General features: G+C 53.5%; 1 protein-coding gene across 1 annotated transcript in view; it reads left to right on the plus strand.

Moving 5' to 3' along the window:
* Positions 1-23,636, plus strand: part of LOC134341118 (calmodulin-binding transcription activator 2-like) — a 156,629-nt gene extending 132,993 nt beyond the window's left edge. Inside the window, exons 19-21 of the mRNA XM_063038888.1 lie at positions 19,721-19,914; positions 20,112-20,186; positions 22,120-23,636. Coding sequence (XP_062894958.1) covers positions 19,721-19,914; positions 20,112-20,186; positions 22,120-22,183 — 333 coding nt within the window. The 3' untranslated portion in view covers positions 22,184-23,636. The remainder of the gene's footprint in view (positions 1-19,720; positions 19,915-20,111; positions 20,187-22,119) is intronic.
* The last annotated feature ends 290 nt before the right edge of the window (positions 23,637-23,926 follow it).

Here is a 23,926-nt window from a genome sequence, read left to right on the forward strand (position 1 = left end):
ACCCACACCTCACTACCGGAAACATCCTCATCGTCACTGACCCATTCCCACAGCCTCACCCCACTACCAGAAACATCCTCATCCTGACTGTCCCGTTCCCACACACTCACCCCACTACCGGAAACATTCTCATCCTGACTGTCCCATCAAAATACCCACACCCCACTACCGGAAACATGCTCATCCTCACTCCCATTCCCACAACCACACCCCAGAACTGGAAACATCCTCATCCTCACTGTCCCATTCCCACAGCCACATCCCACTGCCGGAAACATCCTCATCCTCACTGTCCCATTCCCACACCCTCACCCCACTACCGGAAACGTCCTCATCCTCAGTGTCCCATTCCCACACCCTCACCCCACTACCGGAAACATCCTCATCCTCACTGTCCCGTTCCCACCCACTCACTCCACTACCGGAAACATCCTCCTCTTCACTGTCCCGTTCCCACACCCTCACACCACTACCGGAAACATCCTCATCCTGACTGTCCCATTAAGACACCCACACCCCATTACCGGAAATATCCTCATCCTCACTCCCATTCCCACAACCTCACCCCAGAACTGGAAACATCCTCATCCTCACTGTCCCTTTCCCACACCCTCAGCCCACTACCGGAAACATCCTCATCATCACTGTCCCATTCCCACACCCTCACCCCACTACCGGAAATATCCTCATCCTCACTGTCCCGTTCCCACACCCTCATCGCACTACCGGAAACATCCTCATCCTCACTGTCCCTTTAACACACCCACACCTCACTACCAGAAACATCCTCATCCTGACCGTCCTGTTCCCACACCATCACCCCACTACCGGAAACATGCTCATCCTCACTGTCCCGTTCCCACACCCTCACCCCACTACCGGAAACATCCTCACCCTCACTGTCCCTTTAACACACCCACACCTCACTACCAGAAACATCCTCATCCTGACCGTCCTGTTCCCACACCATCACCCCACTACCGGAAACATCCTCATTCTGACTGTCCCATTAAAATACCCACACCACACTACCGGAAACATCCTCATCCTCACTGTCCCATTAACACACCCACACCCCACTTCGGGAAACATCCTCATCCTCACTGTCCCATTCCCACACCCTCACTCCACTACCGGAAACATCCTCATTTTCACTGTCCCATTAACACACCCACACCCCACTACCGGAAACATGCTGATCCTCATGTCCCGTTCCCACACCCACACCCCTCTACCAGAAACATCCTCATCCTCACTGTCCCTTTCCCACACCCTCACCCCACTACCGGAAACATCCTCATCCTCACTGTCCCATTAACACACCCTCACCCCACTACCGGAAACATCCTCATCCTCACTGTCCCATTCCCACACCCTCACTCCACTACCGGAAACATCCTCATTTTCACTGTCCCATTAACACACCCACACCCCACTACCGGAAACATGCTGATCCTCATGTCCCGTTCCCACACCCACACCCCTCTACCAGAAACATCCTCATCCTCACTGTCCCATTCCCACACCCTCACCCCACTACCGGAAACATCCTCATCCTCACTGTCCCATTAACACACCCTCACCCCACTACCGGAAACATCCTCATCCTCACTGTCCCATTCCCACACCCTCACCCCAGTTTCGGAAACATCCTTATCCTCACTGTTCCATTCCCACACCCTCACCCCAGTTTCGGAAACATCCTCATCCTCACTGTCCCATTAACACACCCTCACCCCACTACCGGAAACATCCTCACCCTCACTGTCCTGTTCCCACACCCCACTACCGGAAACATCCTCATCCTCACTGTCCCATTCCCACACCCTCACCCCAGTTTCGGAAACATCCTTATCCTCACTGTTCCATTCCCACACCCTCACCCCACTACCGGAAATATCCTCATCCTCACTGTCCCTTTAACACACCCACACCTCACTACCGGAAACATCCTCATCGTCACTGACCCATTCCCACAGCCTCACCCCACTACCGGAAACATCCTCATCCTGACTGTCCCATTCCCACACCCTCACCCCACTACCAGAAACATCCTCATCCTGACTGTCCCGTTCCCACACACTCACCCCACTACCGGAAATATCCTCACCCTCACTGTCCCGTTCCCACCCACTCACTCCACTACCGGAAACATCCTCCTCTTCACTGTCCCGTTCCCACACCCTCACACCACTACCGGAAACATCCTCATCCTGACTGTCCCATTAAGACACCCACACCCCATTACCGGAAATATCCTCATCCTCACTGTCCCATTCCCACAACCTCACCCCAGAACTGGAAACATCCTCATCCTCACTGTCCCTTTCCCACACCCTCAGCCCACTACCGGAAACATCCTCATCATCACTGTCCCATTCCCACACCCTCACCCCACTACCGGAAATATCCTCATCCTCACTGTCCCGTTCCCACACCCTCATCGCACTACCGGAAACATCCTCATCCTCACTGTCCCTTTAACACACCCACACCTCACTACCAGAAACATCCTCATCCTGACCGTCCTGTTCCCACACCATCACCCCACTACCGGAAACATGCTCATCCTCACTGTCCCGTTCCCACACCCTCACCCCACTACCGGAAACATCCTCACCCTCACTGTCCCTTTAACACACCCACACCTCACTACCAGAAACATCCTCATCCTGACCGTCCCATTCCCACACCCTCACCCCACTACCGGAAACATCCTCATCCTGACTGTCGCGTTCCCACACACTCACCCCACTACCGGAAACATCCTCATCCTGACTGTCCCATCAAATTACCCACACCCCACTACCGGAAACATGCTCATCCTCACTGTCCCGTTCCCACACCCTCACCCCACTACCAGAAACATCCTCATTCTGACTGTCCCATTAAAATACCCACACCACACTACCGGAAACATCCTCATCCTCACTGTCCCATTCCCACACCCTCACCCCACTACCGGAAACATATTCATCTTCACTGTGCTGTTCTTACCCAATCACCCCATTACCGGAAATATCCGCATCCTCACTCCCATTCCCACAACCTCACCCCAGAACTGGAAACATCCTCATCCTCACTGTCCCATTAACACACCCTCACCCCACTACCGGAAACATCCTCATCCTCACTGTCCCATTCCCACACCCTCACTCCACTACCGGAAACATCCTCATCCTCACTGTCCCATTAACACACCCTCACCCCACTACCAGAAACATCCTCATCCTCACTGTCCCATTCCCACACCCTCACTCCACTACCGGAAACATCCTCATCCTCACTGTCCCATTCCCACACCCTCACCCCACTACCGGAAACATATTCATCTTCACTGTGCTGTTCTTACCCAATCACCCCATTACCGGAAATATCCGCATCCTCACTCCCATTCCCACAACCTCACCCCAGAACTGGAAACATCCTCATCCTCACTGTCCCATTAACACACCCTCACCCCACTACCGGAAACATCCTCATCCTCACTGTCCCGTTCCCACAACCTCACCCCACTACCGGAAACGTCCTCATCCACACTGTCCCGTTCCCACAACCTCACCCCACTACCGGAAACATCCTCCTCCTTGCTGTCCCGTTCCCACACCCTCACCCCACTACTGGAAACATATTCCTCCTCCTTGCTGTCCCGTTCCCACACCCTCACCCCACTACTGGAAACATATTCATCTTCACTGTGCTGTTCTTACCCAATCACCCCATTACCGGAAATATCCTCATCCTCACTGTCCCGTTCCCACACCCTCACCCCACTCCTGGAAACATCCTCATCTAGACTGTCCCATTAACACACCCACACCCCACTACTGGAAACATCCTCATCCTCACTGTCCTGTTCCCACACACTCACCCCACTACCGGAAACAACCTCATCCTCACTCTCCCGTTCCCACACCCTCACCGCACTACCGGAAACATCCTCACCCACACTGTCCTCTTCCCACACACTCACCCCACTACTAGACACTTCCTCCTCCTCGCTGTCCCGTTCCCACCCACTCACCCCACGACCGGAAATATCCTCATCCTCACTCCCATTCCCACAACCTCACCCCAGAACTGGAAACATCCTCATCCTCACTGTCCCATTAACACACCCACACCCCGCTACCGGAAACATCCTCATCCTCACTGTCCCGTTCCCACCAACTCATTCCACTACCGGAAACATCCTCATCCTCACTGTCCCATGAACACACCCACACCCCACTACCGGAAACATCCTCATCCAGACTGTCCCATTCCCACACCCTCACCCCACTACCGGAAACGTCCTCATCCTCACTGTCCCGTTCCCACAACCTCACCCCACTACCGGAAACATCCTCCTCCTTGCTGTCCCGTTCCCACATCCTCACCCCACTAACGGAAACATATTCATCTTCACTGTGCTGTTCTTATCCAATCACCCCATTACCGGAAATATCCTCATCCTCACTCCCAATCCCACAGCCTCACCCCAGAACTGGAAACATCCTCATCCTCACTGTCCCTTTAACACACCCACACCCCACTACTGGAAACATCCTCATCCTCACTGTCGTATTCCCACACCCTCACACCAGTACCGGAAATATCCTCATCCTCACTCCCATTCCCACACCCTCACCCCACTACCGGAAACATTCTCATCCTCACTGTCCCCTTTCCACACCCTCACCCCACGACTGGAAACATCCTCATCCTGACTGTCCCGTTCCCACACCCTCACCCCACTACCGGAAACATCCTCATCGTGACTGTCCCATTAACACAACCACACCCCACTTCCGGAAACATCCTCATCCTCACTGTCCCATTCCCACACCCTCACCCCACTACCGGAAACATCCTCATCCTCACTGTCCCATTCCCACAGCCACATCCCACTGCCGGAAACATACTTATCTTCACTGTTCCCTTCCCACACCATCACCCCACTACCGGAAATATCCTCATCCTCACTGTCCCGTTCCCACACCCTCACCCCACTACTGGAAACATCCTCATCGTCACTGTCCCATTCCCACACCCTCACCCTACTACCGGAAACATCCTCATCCTGACTGTCCCATTCCCACACCCTCACCCCAGTACCGGAAACATCCTCACCCACACTGTCCCGTTCCCACACACTCACCCCACTACCAGAAACATCCTCATCCTCACTGTCCCATTAACACACACTCACCCCACTACCGGAAACATCCTCATCCTCACTGTCCCGTTCCCACACCCCACTACCGGAAACATCCTCATCCTCACTGTCCCATTCCCACACCCTCACCCCACTTTCGGAAACATCCTTATCCTTACTGTTCCATTCCCACACCCTCACCCCACTACCGGAAATATCCTCATCCTCACTGTCCCGTTCCCACACCCTCATCCCACTACTGGAAACATCCTCATCCTCACTGTCTCTTTAACACACCCACACCTCACTACTGGAAACATCCTCATCGTCACTGTCCCATTCCCACAGCCTCACCCCACTACCGGAAACATCCTCATCCTCACTGTCCCTTTAACACACCCACACCTCACTACCGGAAACATCCTCATCGTTACTGTCCCATTCCCACACACTCACCCCACGACCGGAAACATCCTCATCCTGACTGTCCCATCAAAATACCCACACCCCACTACCGGAAACATGCTCATCCTCACTGTCCCGTTCCCACACCCTCACCCCACTACCGGAAACATCCTCATTCTGACTGTCCCATTAAAATACCCACAACACACTACCGGAAACATCCTCATCCTCACTGTCCCATTCCCACACCCTCACCCCACTACCGGAAACATATTCATCTTCACTGTGCTGTTCTTACCCAATCACCCCATTACCGGAAATATCCTCATCCTCACTCCCATTCCCACAACCTCACCCCAGAACTGAAAACATCCTCATCCTCACTGTCCCATTAACACACCCACACCCCACTTCCGGAAACATCCTCATCCTCACTGTCCCATTCCCACACCCTCACTCCACTACCGGAAACATCCTCATCCTGACTGTCCCATTAACACACCCTCACCCCACTACAGGAAACATGCTGATCCTCACTGTCCCGTTCCCACACCCACACCCCACTACCAGAAATATCCTCATCCTCACTGTCCCATTCCCACACCCTCACCCCACTACCGGAAACATCCTCATCCTCACTGTCCCATTCGCACACCCTCACCCCACTACCGGAAACATCCTCATCCTCACTGTCCCATTCCCACACCCACATCCCACTACCGGAAACATCCTCATCCTCACTGTCCCATTAACACAACCGCACCCCACTTCCGGAAACATCCTCATCCTCACTGTCCCATTCCCACACCCTCATCCCACTACCGGAAACATCCTCATCCTGACTGTCCCATTCCCGCACCCTCACCCCACTACCGGAAACATCCTCATCCTCACTGTCCCATTCCCACAGCCACATCCCACTGCCGGAAACATACTTATCTTCACTGTTCCCTTCCCACACCATCACCCCACTACCGGAAATATCCTCATCCTCACTGTCCCGTTCCCACACCCTCATCCCACTACCAGAAACATCCTCATCCTCACTGTCCCTTTAACACACCCACACCTCACTACTCGAAACATCCTCATCGTCACTGTCCCATTCCCACACCCTCACCCTACTACCGGAAACATCCTCATCCTCACTGTCCCATTCCCACACCCTGACCCCACTACCGGAAACATATTCATCTCCACTGTGCTGTTCTTACACAATCACCCCATTACCGGAAATATCCTCATCCTCACTCCCATTCCCACAACCTCACCCCAGAACTGGAAACATCCTCATCCTCACTGTGCCATTAACACACCCACACCCCACTACCGGAAACATCCTCATCCTCACTGTCCCGTTTCCGCACCCTCAGCCCACTACCGGAAACATCCTCATCATCACTGTCCCATTCCAACACCCTCACCCCACGACTGGAAACATCCTCATCCTGACTGTCCCGATCCCACACCCTCACCCCACTACCGGAAACATCCTCATCGTGACTGTCCCATTAACACAACCACACCCCACTTCCGGAAACATGCTCATCCTCACTGTCCCGTTCCCACACCCACACCCCACTACCGGAAACATCCTCGTCCTCACTGTCCCGTTCCCACCCACTCACTCCACTACCGGAAACATCCTCCTCCTCGCTGTCCCGTTCCCACACCCTCACCCCACTACCGGGAACATATTCATCTTCACTGTGCTGTTCTTACCCAATCACCCCATTACCGGAAATATCCTCATCCTCACTCCCATTCCCACACCCTCACCCCACTAACGGAAACATCCTCATCCTCACTGTCCCATTCCCACACTCTCACCCCACTACCGGAAACATCCTCATCCTGACTGTCCTGTTCCCACTCACTCACCCCACTACTAGACACTTCCTCCTCCTCGTTGTCCCGTTCCCACCCACTCACACCACTACCGGAAACATCCTCATCCTTACTGTCCCGTTCACACACCCTCACCCCACCACTGGAAACATCCTCACCTTCACTGTCCCATTCCCACAACCCCACCCCACTACCAGAAACATCGTCACCCACCTTGTCCCGTTCCCACACCCTCACCACACTATCGGAAACACCCTCATCCTCACTGTCCCATTAATACCCCCCACCCCAGAACCGGAAACATCCTCATCCTGACTGTCCCGTTCCCACCTACTCATCCCACTACCGGAAACATCCTCATCATCACTGTCCCGTTCCCACAACCTCACCCCACTACCGGAAACGTCCTCATCCACACTGTCCCGTTCCCACAACCTCACCCCACTACCGGAAACATCCTCCTCCTTGCTGTCCCGTTCCGACACCCTCACCCCACTACTGGAAACATATTCATCTTCACTGTGCTGTTCTTACCCAATCACCCCATTACCGGAAATATCCTCATCCTCACTGTCCCGTTCCCACACCCTCACCCCACTCCTGGAAACATCCTCATCTAGACTGTCCCATTAACACACCCACACCCCACTACTGGAAAAATCCTCATCCTCACTGTCCTGTTCCCACACACTCACCCCACTACCGGAAACATCCTCACCCACACTGTCCTCTTCCCACACACTCACCCCACTACTAGACACTTCCTCCTCCTCGCTGTCCCGTTCCCACCCACTCACCCCACGACCGGAAATATCCTCATCCTCACTCCCATTCCCACAACCTCACCCCAGAACTGGAAACATCCTCATCCTCACTGTCCCATTAACACACCCACACCCCGCTACCGGAAACATCCTCATCCTCACTGTCCCGTTCCCACCCACTCATCCCACTACCGGAAACATCCTCATCCAGACTGTCCCATGAACACACCCACACCCCACTACCGGAAACATCCTCATCCTGACTGTCCCATTAAAATACCCACATCCCACTACCGGAAACATCCTCATCCTCACTGTCCCGTTCCCACAACCTCACCCCACTACCGGAAACATATTCATCTTCACTGTGCTGTTCTTATCCAATCACCCCATTACCGGAAATATCCTCATCCTCACTCCCAATCCCACAGCCTCACCCCAGAACTGGAAACATCCTCATCCTCACTGTCCCTTTAACACACCCACACCCCACTACTGGAAACATCCTCATCCTCACTGTCGCATTCCCACACCCTCACACCACTACCGGAAACATCCTCATCCTCACTGTCCCATTCCCACACCCTCACCCTACTACCGGAAACATATTCATCTTCACTGTGCTGTTCTTACCCAATCACTCCATTACCGGAAATATCCTCATCCTCACTCCCATTCCCACAACCTCACCCCAGAACTGGAAACATCCTCATCCTCACTGTCCCGTTCCCACACCCTCAGCCCACTACCGGAAACATCCTCATCATCACTGTCCCATTCCCACACCCTCACCCCACTACTGGAAACATCCTCATCCTGACTGTCCCGTTCCCACACCCTCTCCCCACTACCGGAAACATCCTCATCCTGACTGTCCCATTAAGACACCCACACCCCATTACCGGAAATATCCTCATCCTCACTCACATTCCCACAACCTCATCCCAGAACTGGAAACATCCTCATCCTCACTGTCCCGTTCCCACACCCTCAGCCCACTACCGGAAACATCCTCATCATCACTGTCCCATTCCCACACCCTCACCCAACTACTGGAAACATCCTCATCCTGACTGTCCCGTTCCCACACCCTCACCCCACTACCGGAAACATCCTCATCGTGACTGTCCCATTAACACAACCACACCCCACTTCCGGAAACATCCTCATCCTCACTGTCCCATTCCCACACCCTCACCCCACTACCGGAAACATTCTCATCCTGACTGTCCCCTTTCCACACCCTCACCCCACGACTGGAAACATCCTCATCCTGACTGTCCCGTTCCCACACCCTCACCCCACTACCGGAAACATCCTCATCGTGACTGTCCCATTAACACACCCACACCCCACTTCCGGAAACATCCTCATCCTCACTGTCCCATTCCCACACCCACACCCCACTACCGGAAACATCCTCATCCTGACTATCCCATTAAAATACCCACACCCTCACCCCACTACCGGAAACATGCTCATCCTCACTGTCCCGTTCCCACACCCACACCCCACTACCAGAAATATCCTCATCCTCACTGTCCCATTCCCACACCCTCACCCCACTACCGGAAACATCCTCATCCTCACTGTCCCATTAACACAACCACACCCCACTTCCGGAAACATCCTCATCCTCACTGTCCCATTCCCACACCCTCATCCCACTACCGGAAACATCCTCATCCTGACTGTCCTATTCCCGCACCCTCACCCCACTACTGGAAACATCCTCATCCTCACTGTCCCATTCCCACAGCCACATCCCACTGCCGGAAACATACTTATCTTCACTGTTCCCTTCCCACACCATCACCCCACTACCGGAAATATCCTCATCCTCACTGTCCCGTTCCCACACCCTCACCCCACTACCGGAAATATCCTCATCCTCACTGTCCCTTTAACACACCCACACCTCACTACTGGAAACATCCTCATCGTCACTGTCCCATTCCCACACCCTCACCCTACTACCGGAAACATCCTCATCCTGACTGTCCCATTCCCACACCCTCACCCCAGTACCGGAAACATCCTCACCCACACTGTCCCGTTCCAACACACTCACCCCACTACCAGAAACATGCTCATCCTGATCGTCCCGTTCCCACACCGTCACCCCACTACCGGAAACATCCTCATCCTCACTGTCCCATTAACACACCCTCACCCCACTACCGGAAACATCCTCATCCTCACTGTCCCGTTCCCACACCCCACTACCGGAAACATCCTTATCCTTACTGTTCCATTCCCGCACCCTCACCCCACTACCGGAAATATCCTCATCCTCACTGTCCCGTTCCCACACCCTCATCCCACTACCGGAAACATCCTCATCCTCACTGTCCCTTTAACACACCCACACCTCACTACCGGAAACATCCTCATCGTCACTGTCCCATTCCCACAGCCTCACCCCACTACCGGAAACATCCTCATCCTGACTGTCCCATTCCCACACCCTCATCCCACTACCGGAAACATCCTCATCCTCACTGTCCCTTTAACACACCCACACCTCACTACCGGAAACATCCTCATCGTCACTGTCCCATTTCCACACACTCACCCCACGACCGGAAACATTCTCATCCTGACTGTCCCATCAAAATACCCACAGCCCACTACCGGAAACATGCTCATCCTCACTGTCCCGTTTCCACACCCTCACCCCACTACCGGAAACATCCTCATTCTGACTGTCCCATTAAAATACCCACACCACACTACCGGAAACATCCTCATCCTCATTGTCCCATAGCCACACCCTCACCCCACTACCGGAAACATATTCATCTTCACTGTGCTGTTCTTACCCAATCACCCCATTACCGGAAATATCCTCATCCTCACTCCCATTCCCACAACCTCACCCCAGAACTGGAAACATCCTCATCCTCACTGTCCCATTAACACACCCACACCCCACTTCGGGAAACATCCTCATCCTGACTGTCCCATTCCCACACCCTCACTCCACTACCTGAAACATCCTCATTTTCACTGTCCCATTAACACACCCTCACCCCACTACCGGAAACATGCTGATCCTCACTGTCCCGTTCCCACACCCACACCCCACTACCAGAAACATCCTCATCCTCACTGTCCCATTCCCACACCCTCACCCCACTACCGGAAACATCCTCATCCTCACTGTCCCATTAACACACCCTCACCCCACTACCGGAAACATCCTCACCCTCACTGTCCCGTTCCCACACCCCACTACCGGAAACATCCTCATCCTCACTGTTCCATTCCCACACCCTCACCCCACTACCGGAAATATCCTCATCCTCACTGTCCCTTTAACACACCCACACCTCACTACCGGAAACATCCTCATCGTCACTGACCCATTCCCACAGCCTCACCCCACTACCAGAAACATCCTCATCCTGACTGTCCCGTTCCCACACACTCACCCCACTACCGGAAACATTCTCATCCTGACTGTCCCATCAAAATACCCACACCCCACTACCGGAAACATGCTCATCCTCACTCCCATTCCCACAACCACACCCCAGAACTGGAAACATCCTCATCCTCACTGTCCCATTCCCACAGCCACATCCCACTGCCGGAAACATCCTCATCCTCACTGTCCCATTCCCACACCCTCACCCCACTACCGGAAACGTCCTCATCCTCAGTGTCCCATTCCCACACCCTCACCCCACTACCGGAAACATCCTCATCCTCACTGTCCCGTTCCCACCCACTCACTCCACTACCGGAAACATCCTCCTCTTCACTGTCCCGTTCCCACACCCTCACACCACTACCGGAAACATCCTCATCCTGACTGTCCCATTAAGACACCCACACCCCATTACCGGAAATATCCTCATCCTCACTCCCATTCCCACAACCTCACCCCAGAACTGGAAACATCCTCATCCTCACTGTCCCTTTCCCACACCCTCAGCCCACTACCGGAAACATCCTCATCATCACTGTCCCATTCCCACACCCTCACCCCACTACCGGAAATATCCTCATCCTCACTGTCCCGTTCCCACACCCTCATCGCACTACCGGAAACATCCTCATCCTCACTGTCCCTTTAACACACCCACACCTCACTACCAGAAACATCCTCATCCTGACCGTCCTGTTCCCACACCATCACCCCACTACCGGAAACATGCTCATCCTCACTGTCCCGTTCCCACACCCTCACCCCACTACCGGAAACATCCTCACCCTCACTGTCCCTTTAACACACCCACACCTCACTACCAGAAACATCCTCATCCTGACCGTCCTGTTCCCACACCATCACCCCACTACCGGAAACATCCTCATTCTGACTGTCCCATTAAAATACCCACACCACACTACCGGAAACATCCTCATCCTCACTGTCCCATTAACACACCCACACCCCACTTCGGGAAACATCCTCATCCTCACTGTCCCATTCCCACACCCTCACTCCACTACCGGAAACATCCTCATTTTCACTGTCCCATTAACACACCCACACCCCACTACCGGAAACATGCTGATCCTCATGTCCCGTTCCCACACCCACACCCCTCTACCAGAAACATCCTCATCCTCACTGTCCCTTTCCCACACCCTCACCCCACTACCGGAAACATCCTCATCCTCACTGTCCCATTAACACACCCTCACCCCACTACCGGAAACATCCTCATCCTCACTGTCCCATTCCCACACCCTCACTCCACTACCGGAAACATCCTCATTTTCACTGTCCCATTAACACACCCACACCCCACTACCGGAAACATGCTGATCCTCATGTCCCGTTCCCACACCCACACCCCTCTACCAGAAACATCCTCATCCTCACTGTCCCATTCCCACACCCTCACCCCACTACCGGAAACATCCTCATCCTCACTGTCCCATTAACACACCCTCACCCCACTACCGGAAACATCCTCATCCTCACTGTCCCATTCCCACACCCTCACCCCAGTTTCGGAAACATCCTTATCCTCACTGTTCCATTCCCACACCCTCACCCCAGTTTCGGAAACATCCTCATCCTCACTGTCCCATTAACACACCCTCACCCCACTACCGGAAACATCCTCACCCTCACTGTCCTGTTCCCACACCCCACTACCGGAAACATCCTCATCCTCACTGTCCCATTCCCACACCCTCACCCCAGTTTCGGAAACATCCTTATCCTCACTGTTCCATTCCCACACCCTCACCCCACTACCGGAAATATCCTCATCCTCACTGTCCCTTTAACACACCCACACCTCACTACCGGAAACATCCTCATCGTCACTGACCCATTCCCACAGCCTCACCCCACTACCGGAAACATCCTCATCCTGACTGTCCCATTCCCACACCCTCACCCCACTACCAGAAACATCCTCATCCTGACTGTCCCGTTCCCACACACTCACCCCACTACCGGAAATATCCTCACCCTCACTGTCCCGTTCCCACCCACTCACTCCACTACCGGAAACATCCTCCTCTTCACTGTCCCGTTCCCACACCCTCACACCACTACCGGAAACATCCTCATCCTGACTGTCCCATTAAGACACCCACACCCCATTACCGGAAATATCCTCATCCTCACTGTCCCATTCCCACAACCTCACCCCAGAACTGGAAACATCCTCATCCTCACTGTCCCTTTCCCACACCCTCAGCCCACTACCGGAAACATCCTCATCATCACTGTCCCATTCCCACACCCTCACCCCACTACCGGAAATATCCTCATCCTCACTGTCCCGTTCCCACACCCTCATCGCACTACCGGAAACATCCTCATCCTCACTGTCCCTTTAACACACCCACACCTCACTACCAGAAACATCCTCATCCTGACCGTCCTGTTCCCACACCATCACCCCACTACCGGAAACATGCTCATCCTCACTGTCCCGTTCCCACACCCTCACCCCACTACCGGAAACATCCTCACCCTCACTGTCCCTTTAACACACCCACACCTCACTACCAGAAACATCCTCATCCTGACCGTCCCATTCCCACACCCTCACCCCACTACCGGAAACATCCTCATCCTGACTGTCGCGTTCCCACACACTCACCCCACTACCGGAAACATCCTCATCCTGACTGTCCCATCAAATTACCCACACCCCACTACCGGAAACATGCTCATCCTCACTGTCCCGTTCCCACACCCTCACCCCACTACCAGAAACATCCTCATTCTGACTGTCCCATTAAAATACCCACACCACACTACCGGAAACATCCTCATCCTCACTGTCCCATTCCCACACCCTCACCCCACTACCGGAAACATATTCATCTTCACTGTGCTGTTCTTACCCAATCACCCCATTACCGGAAATATCCGCATCCTCACTCCCATTCCCACAACCTCACCCCAGAACTGGAAACATCCTCATCCTCACTGTCCCATTAACACACCCTCACCCCACTACCGGAAACATCCTCATCCTCACTGTCCCATTCCCACACCCTCACTCCACTACCGGAAACATCCTCATCCTCACTGTCCCATTAACACACCCTCACCCCACTACCAGAAACATCCTCATCCTCACTGTCCCATTCCCACACCCTCACTCCACTACCGGAAACATCCTCATCCTCACTGTCCCATTCCCACACCCTCACCCCACTACCGGAAACATATTCATCTTCACTGTGCTGTTCTTACCCAATCACCCCATTACCGGAAATATCCGCATCCTCACTCCCATTCCCACAACCTCACCCCAGAACTGGAAACATCCTCATCCTCACTGTCCCATTAACACACCCTCACCCCACTACCGGAAACATCCTCATCCTCACTGTCCCGTTCCCACACACTCACCCCACTACCGGAAACGTCCTCATCCTCACTCTCCCGTTCCCACACCCTCACCCCACTCCCGGAAACATCCTCATCCAGACTGTCCCATTAACACACCCACATCCCACTACCGGAAACATCCTCATCCTCATTGTCCCGTTCCCACACACTCATCCCACTACCGGAAACATCCTCATTCTGACTGTCCCATTAAAATACCCACGCCCCACTACCGGAAACATCCTCATCCTCACTGTCCCATTCCCACATGCTCACCCTAGAACTGGAAACATTCTCATGCACTTTGTCCTTTTCCCACACCCTCACCCCACTACTGGAGGCAGCTGCATTGAGCCATGGGCCTGATACCAGCCTCAGGAACAGTGCTGAGTGAGACACTGCTCCCCCGGATAGTCAATGGCACTCGTAGCCTGTTCAGTGCTACTGCTGTTTATGGTGTTTCCTGCCTCCAGTTTGAGCATGCCATCAGCCTCCTCAGTCTGAAAGAGTGGCTCATGCCACTTTGGCCTTGCCCGTCTCCTCAGCTGAGTCGCCATGGTTACTCACCCCTGGGGTAACATATGGAGGAGTCACGATATCCCTATTAATCAGAGAGGACAGTGACCCAGGAGTACTCCTGTTCCCATCAGGCCCCAGAGCCTACAACCTGCGGAAGGCTACATTCTGAGAGACCACCCCTCAGTTGAGCCCCTTCCCCCCCACCACAAGTAACCTCCTTTCACCAGCGTCAATTCCCTCCCCGGCGGATAAGCGCTCCAAGCACAGCACTCCACTGGATGACAAATCAGGCCTCTCCTGTTCGGCAGGGGTACATGTCCCTGAGGATGTGGCAGCGCGACTGGCCCATAGCCCAGTGGATTCGGTAGTGTTCCGTTCCATGCCCCTCAGCACCCCCCAGACATGTCACCTCTACAGTGGGGGGGTAATCATGACCTAAACAACCTCCGTGTGGCTTGAGCAGTATACAGGTGATTGGCAATCTCACCTCACCCAAAAAACGCAAGTGGGGGCAGAGGTGCAGGTCCATAATATAGAGGGTCACTTCCTGTATGGGGCCTGTCGCTGGCTCTACCGGCACAAAGACTCCATCCACTTCTACCCCCTACTCAGCTCTCTGGTGGACTGTCGATACAGAACGGACTAATGGTGCAGCTTGCCAATCCCAAGAACACCTTCATCTCCATCCACAGACGCAGCCATAATAGCTACCTTCTCCTCAGTACTCAAGGTTGAAGTGATGTCACATTGCACTCTATATTTTAGATTTATTGGTCGACTAGACAACGGGGTGACCCGTTGGGGCACCTTTTGAAAGAAGGGTAGTGCAGTCTAATGTGACCAGAATGAACGTTAAATTTTCCTGAATCCCCCGTCTCTTCATCTCGTCTGCTGTTTATTGTTTGTCTCTGATCCTGGAGACGTGCATTTCTCTCCTCCTCTGCCTCTTCTTCTCTCATTTTTTTTGTCCTGACTCTTTGATCCTGGAGTTGTGCGGCCCTGGCTTCATCTGATTCTCATTCTCTCCCTCTCCTTGCTGCTTCCTGACGACATTTGGCGTCATCTCTTGACCATAATGTCCCCCTTCCCTTTCCACGCGGCATAATTAGGCTAACCATTTTTTTTAACCCTAATGCTGGATAGAAGATACGAAGCAGTAACACCAAATGATGCTGATTATTCTTGATGATGTGGTTGGCGCTGTCCTAAATGGACGTGATATAGCTACCGCTGTCCTTTGACTGCAGCAAACGGTTTTATGGGTGTCTCGAACTACGTCATTACAATAAGATTTAATTATCTCTTATTGATGGGTGGCAGTTAGATCTGTCCCAATTCTGCACATGTTGATGGTGATGAGCAGAATGACACCCCAGGAAATAGAGCTGCCCTGCCCTTTTGCTCTGGTAGGTGTCGCTGCTGAGGCTGGCCGTGCGCATGTGTCGGACTGTCACGTCCCGGTTTCCATGAAGGCCGATGGGCTCTCGGGTCAAAGCCAGCCTGTTGATTTTTGGCAAATGGCAAATGTGCAATTTTATACCAGTATATAACTTTGAACTTTGCCTGCATTCTGTAAGTTAGTGCATTTTAATTCGATTTAGCCAAAAAAAAGTGCTGCTGTAATGCATCATTTGCGCTATTTGGAGGTCACAAACAGACAGACAGAGCATGAGAGTTTTAGTAGTATATAGATAAAGTATATAGCGGGGTGGAGATATGTTGCTACCAAAGGAGGTGTAAGACACTCCTTCACTCTACTAGCCTTCAGGTCATCGTTGGGTAAGGTGCAACACCTGCTTAGCCCTCCCCTCCCCGATAGGGTCCTGTGAAGCCATGGGAGCAGGTGATGGCTGGTCATGTGATCAGTTGGTGCATATCACAAGACCTGGTTATGTGACCACTGATGCCAGGCAGACAATCTCTGAAGAGCATTGGCAATGGCTGGGGTCACCCACCTTGTAACAACACTGCCCAGAAGCAGGCAATGGCAAACCCCTTTTGCAGAAAAATTTGCCAAAAACAATCATGGTCATGATTCCATGATCACCCATGTCATTCGACATGACTCATAATGAATGAATGAGTCTAAAAGGTGGTGGCTCTACAGGAGTTTGTTTGCTCCAAGATACACCTCCTGCATAAGAACTAGGTCCCGCCATTTTGGAGCTGCAGCCCAGCATGTTAAAGCCCCACACAGTCTGAAATCAAAACCTCACTGATATAAACTCAGTTACACCACTTCCTCAGTCTTTCGAAGAGCAGTTTAGAAACGAGAGACAGGACAGGTGTCTCCTCCAGACAGGCAGGGAAGTTGTGTGGTGAAACGTCAGCACTCACCACCTTGTTGCACAGTAAAGCATTGTCCACCAGGCCGCTCCGATGTTCCTCACATTGGACTTACTGCACGGAAGTCCAGGCGTTCACCGCAAAACACTTCACACCGTCATCCCTGGCAGAGTACTTCAGGTGGGGGAGTAAGAGAAATCCATCCCAGCTCCCAGCAAAAGTTGCAGGACCAAACTGTGGGAAGCTGCCAGCCACCGTTCCTGCCGCGGCCCGAACACGGACTCAACAAACTCGGGAAAACAGCTTTTCTTCGAGAAGAAAACTGCTGCAGTCCACTGCCAAAGATGAATCACCTCTCTCCTACCCCTTCATCATTGTTCTTGGGTTTATTCCCAAAATAATTTGACTTTTTCCAGAAAGCTCACATACCACTGCTGCTCTAAGTGTAACACATCCTTAGAGCCCCCCCCTCCGAGTGTGACACTCTCATAGTGTGACCATCCCTCAGTACTGCCCCTCCCTCCCATGGTGTGATCTTCCATCAGTTACACCCCTCCCACAAGTGTAACCCTCCACAGTATCACTCTCTCCTTGGATATTTCCCTGTGACTGGCCCGCCTCCCTATCTTTTCCTTGGACTTTCAGCCCACTGTTGGTGTCAGGAGGTGGACCCATGTCGTGGGGGTGGGCGGTGGGGGTGGGTACGTAGACCTGCTTCGGACTGTGGTGTCACTAACTCTGCTCTCTTCATTTCACTAGCTAACATGGATAGCTCTGAAGGTAAAACTAGTTACAGGTTAACTTGGTCTAGTCACTGTTTTTGCCGTGTGACAGACCAACTCGGTCTAGTCCCTGTTTCCATTGTGTGGCAGGTTATCTTTGTCTAGTTGCTATTTACATCGCATGCCTGCTTCTGCCTTGCTGTGTATCCTCTGACTCCATTTGTCCCTTGTTCCCACAGCCCATCAGGATGTCATACATCTCGTGTGGGTCAGATTCTGCTTACATCCTTAGATCCTGCTTGTTGGGCAAGCACGTTCCCTCCCACCTTGCTGATACAGAGCCATCTCCTGTGAGGCTCACCTTTACTGGTTGGCACTGAAAGTCACAGCCCCTGTGTGAATGGTTCAAGGAACCTGCAGTGAACCCCAGCCCAGCAGTCGAGAACACTTAGTTCATAAGACAAAGAAGATTCAGGCCATTTGACTCATCGAGCCTGCTCCACCGTTCCATCATGGCTGATTTAATATCCCTCTCAACTCCATTCTCTTGCTTTCTCCCAGTAAGCGCTCACTAATCAAGAACCATCACTTCCAATATACCCAATGACTTGGCCCTGACAGCAGTCTGTGGCAATGAAATCCACAGATTCACCTCCCTCTGGCTAAAGAAACTCCTCATCTCCATTCTGAATGGCTATCCCTTTTTCTGAGGTTGTGCCCTCTAGTCCTGGGATCCCCCACTATGGGAAACAACCTCTCCATGTCCACTCTATCGAGGCCTTTCGATGTTCAATAGGTTTCAATAAGATCTCCCTCTCATTCTTTTAAACTCCAGGCTCAGAGCCATCAAGCACTCCTCATATGTCAATTATTTCCTGTGACACCGTACTGGGAAGAGCAGTTCCCACCCACCTCCAGCTCCAATATTCCCCAAGCCCAGGTGTCTGGCTGTTGGAGAGACGTGTCCCTTGTGAGAGGTTGAGGGGTGACTTGTGCTGGATGGTGGGGGGGGAGGGGTGACCTTTATTAGTGCTGGAGACACTGGGAAGCAGCCCTGGGGTGAAGATGCATGCAGTCCTCCTGTGCTGTGAGATCTCAGGATCTCAGGTCCATGCATTAGGCGATGACCACAACCCATGCACCCCATGAGTATTACCGACTCTCACTGCAAAATGGGGGAGGGACGAAACTGAGCTCTAATGGTGCTTCTCCCCTGCCTCCGCAGTATGCGCTCTACAAAAAGATGACGCAGGCAGCCATCCTGATCCAGAGCAAGTTCCGCAGCTACTATGAGCAGAAGCGCTTTCAGCAGAGCCGACGGGCAGCCGTGCTCATCCAGCAGTCGTACCGCAGCTACAAGGAGTACGAGCGGCTGAAACAGGCGCACCGCGGTGCTGGACCCCTACAGCAGAAGATGAAGTGAGTTAGGGTGCCGGGGGTCAGGGGGAGGCTGCAGGCAGCACAATCCCACTTCGTCACAGCCCTCCACTCCTAGGATTACAACTCCCCACCCTTTGGTCCGCATTCCCTCCCCCTCGACCTCAACTCGCTGTGGGAGGGGTGGTACTCTGGGAGAGCTGGGAGAGGCGGTACTGAGGAATCTTTTATCATTCTAGGGCTTCCTTTCTCACCAAGAAGCAGGACCAGGCTGCCCGCAAGATCATGAGGTTCCTGAGACGATGCCGGCACAGGTAATGAGGGGAGATGGGTCATACACTCTGACCCTCCCTGGGGAACAGTCCCACACACACATCGACCCTCACTGGGGGACAGTCCCACATACACTGATCCTCACTGGGGGACAGTCTCTCTCTCTCTCTCACACACACACACACACTCTGACCCTCACTGGCAGATGGCCCCACGCACACTAACCTGTATAATTTGAGATAGGAATGAAAGCCTTCTGCACCCAAACTGCTCCAGGTGACCCGGGCGAGGAATTGGGGTGTATTGGTATTAAAATGACAAAGCACTGTTCCAGTGTCAGAGTGATGTAACAGTGTAGAGGGAGCCTCTCTCTGTGTCTGACCCTGGGAGTGTGTGATGGGATAGTGTGGAGGGAGCTTTGCTCTATGTCCAACCCGGAGTGAGTGATAGGACGGTGTGGAGGGAGCTTCACTCTGTCTGACCCCGGGAGTGTGTGATGGGACGGTGTGGAGGGAGCTTCACTCTGTGTCTGACCCCGGGAGTGTGTGATGGGACGGTGTGGAGGGAGTTTCACTCTGTGTCTGTCGCCAGGAGTGTGTGATGGGACCGTGTGGAGGGAGCTTCGCACAGTGTCTGACCCCGGGAGTGTGTGATGGGACGGTGTGGAGGGAGCTTCACTCTGTTTCTGACCCCGGGTGTGTGTGATGGGATGGTGTGGAGGGAGCTTCGCACAGTGTCTGACCCCGGAAGTGTGCGATGGGACGGTGTGGAGGGAGCTTCACTCTGTGTCTGACCCTGGGAGTGTGTGATGGGATGGTGTGGAGGGAGCTTCACTCTGTTTCTGACCCCGGGAGTGTGTGATGGGACAGTGAGGAGGGAGCTTCGCACAGTATCTGACCCCGGGAGTGTGTGATGGGACAGTGTGGAGGGAGCTTCACTCTGTTTCTGACCCCGGGAGTGTGTGATGGGATGGTGTGGAGGGAGTTTCACTCTGTTTCTGACCCCGGGAGTGTGTGATGGGACCGTGTGGAGGGAACTTCGCACGGTGTCTGACCCCGGGAGTGTGTGATGGGACAGTGTGGAGGGAGTTTCACTCTGTTTCTGACCCCGGGAATGTGTGACGGGACGGTGTGGAGGGAACTTCGCACAGTGTCTGACCCCGGAAGTATGCGATGGGACGGTGTGGAGGGAGCTTCACTCTGTGTCTGACCCCGGGAGTGTGTGATGGGATGGTGTGGAGGGAGCTTCACTCTGTTTCTGACCCCGGGAGTGTGTGATGGGACGGTGAGGAGGGAGCTTCGCACAGTATCTGACCCCGGGAGTGTGTGATGGGACAGTGTGGAGGGAGCTTCACTCTGTTTCTGACCCCGGGAGTGTGTGATGGGATGGTGTGGAGGGAGTTTCACTCTGTTTCTGACCCCGGGAGTGTGTGATGGGACCGTGTGGAGGGAACTTCGCACAGTGTCTGACCCCAGGAGTGTGTGATGGGACAGTGTGGAGGGAGTTTCACTCTGTTTCTGACCCCGGGAGTGTGTGACGGGATGGTGTGGAGGGAACTTCGCACAGTGTCTGACCCCGGAAGTATGCGATGGGACGGTGTGGAGGGAGCTTCACTCTGTGTCTGACCCCGGGAGTGTGTGATGGGATGGTGTGGAGGGAGCTTCACTCTGTTTCTGACCCCGGGAGTGTGTGATGGGACGGTGAGGAGGGAGCTTCGCACAGTATCTGACCCTGGGAATGTGTGATCAGACGGTGTGGAGGGAGCTTCACTCTGTGTCTGACCCCGGGAGTGTGTGATGGGACGGCGTGGAGGGAGATTCACTCTGACTGACCCCGGGAGTGTGTGATGGGACAGTAGAGAGAGCTTCACTCTGTGTCTGACCCCGGCATTGTTGTGATGGGACAAAAGAAGGGAATTTTATTTCAACACACATTCTCAATCTGATCCTCACAGTTTGGTCTGTTGGTTTGCAGGATGAGGGAGCTGAGGCAGTCGCAGGAGCTCGAGGCTGTGCCCATCCCTGGGTTGACGACATAACTGGTGTGGTGGTGCTCAGACCGAGAGAGCTACTCTGTGTGTCTGAGGGAGCGGTCACCGCGATATCTATGCCTTCCATCAATAATTCACCCCCCCCCGTATTCCCCCCTTCACATTGTCAATCACCTTTCTCTAGGGTCTCCAGTGCTGCTGCAGGTGGGAAGCTCCCTCATGGCAGTCTTGGGAAGCTCCCTCATGGCAGTCTGGGGAGAGGCTTCCTTACGGCAGCCCAGGAGGAGCTCCCTCATGGTGGCTCATGGGGAATCACTCACGGCAGTCTGGGGGAGGCTCCCTCATGGCAGCACAACGGGAGCTTCCTCGCCGCTCCCGGTCCCTTGGAATTTGTCCATGTTCTGTGCTTGGCTAAGGTTGGGGGCGGTGAGCTGGTTCCAGGGTGGAGGATGAGGGAGGTGAGTTGGGGGCGTCCAGACTGGACCCTAGTGCCTGATCCCCTAAATCCCAAACCCCAGGATGTGATCAGGATTGGGGTCTCTCGCTTGGCTGGAGGGTGGCGGTGGGGTCCGGGATATTCCTGGAGTTCTCCTCTCCCCAACTAATGATGGCTAATCAGACTGACTCCACTCCTGCCTGGATTGGTTTGTGGATGGGACGGTGGGGCAGTGTCTCTCCCCACCCCATTCACACATATTCTGATCCCCAGTGGGTGATGGTTGTATCTATTTATTTATTTATTTATTTATTGGGTTGTAGTGCCTGAATCAGTCCCTTGAGCCGTTCCACCCAGCAACCCCCTCGATTTAACCCTTACTCAATCATGGGGCTGGGAGAGAGACGGGGGAGTCAGAGAGAAAGAGAGAGGAAAAGGGGCAGGAGTGAATGAGAGAGGGAGTGGTCTGAGAGAAAGAGATAGGGGACGCGGGCAGGAGAGAAAGAGAAAGGGGGGAGCAGAAGCAAGAAAAGAGTGAATGTGGATCTGGGAAAAGAGACTGGGGTGTAAGGCTGGGATTTGGGACGGAGACTGGGGATCCTGTGCAGGAGCTCTGTCTGGGGCCTGGGCGGCTGGTATGATCCCGTCTTGGAACACGAGGGGTTCCGAGGACAGGAGTGGGGAAATGCTTCTCTGGGCCAGGGTATGTGGTAAAGCCTGCAGATGTAAATATTGTTTGATTGCACTGACATGTAGCGGTGAGCCACCCTGCACTTGGGTGTTGGGCTGAAAGGGGTGGAGACTCGCGTCGCGGATGCATTGATGCACGGACATGTGGGATGGTGGGATTGGGAGGTGTGGCCAGTTCCTCCTGCAGACCCAGCAGTTGGAATCCCCCTCTGCCTATGTTGGGTGCACGCTTGCTGTGGGAATTCCCCCATCCTGTCTGTAACTAGTCATGGGCTTTCAGATTGTTCATGTACAGGACCATAACTGGGTGTGTCACTGACTCTGCCCATGACTGTACTGATGTAATTGTTGAAATATTTCCTAAATTAAACTTCAGTAGAGAACTTGTGTTTGCTTCACTTATTGAGGACATCACGACTGTCACTGAAACAGTGGTTGGAGGGGTCAAGATTATGCCCATCCTTTCCCTGCAGCCTTTGTCACAATGGGTAACTCACACCAATATTTTAGGCGAACTTCAGATCGGAGCACCCAGGGTAATCCCCACGCAGTCACACTCGTGAAAACTCCACCCAGACAGTGTGTTGGATGTATCTAAAACTGTGAGGCAACAGCAGTACCTGCGATAGCCTGCAGATGGAGCTGTACTCCACATCTCATCTTTT

The sequence above is a fragment of the Mobula hypostoma genome (genome assembly GCF_963921235.1).
Source record: "Mobula hypostoma chromosome 5 unlocalized genomic scaffold, sMobHyp1.1 SUPER_5_unloc_2, whole genome shotgun sequence".
Lineage (NCBI taxonomy): Eukaryota > Metazoa > Chordata > Chondrichthyes > Myliobatiformes > Myliobatidae > Mobula > Mobula hypostoma.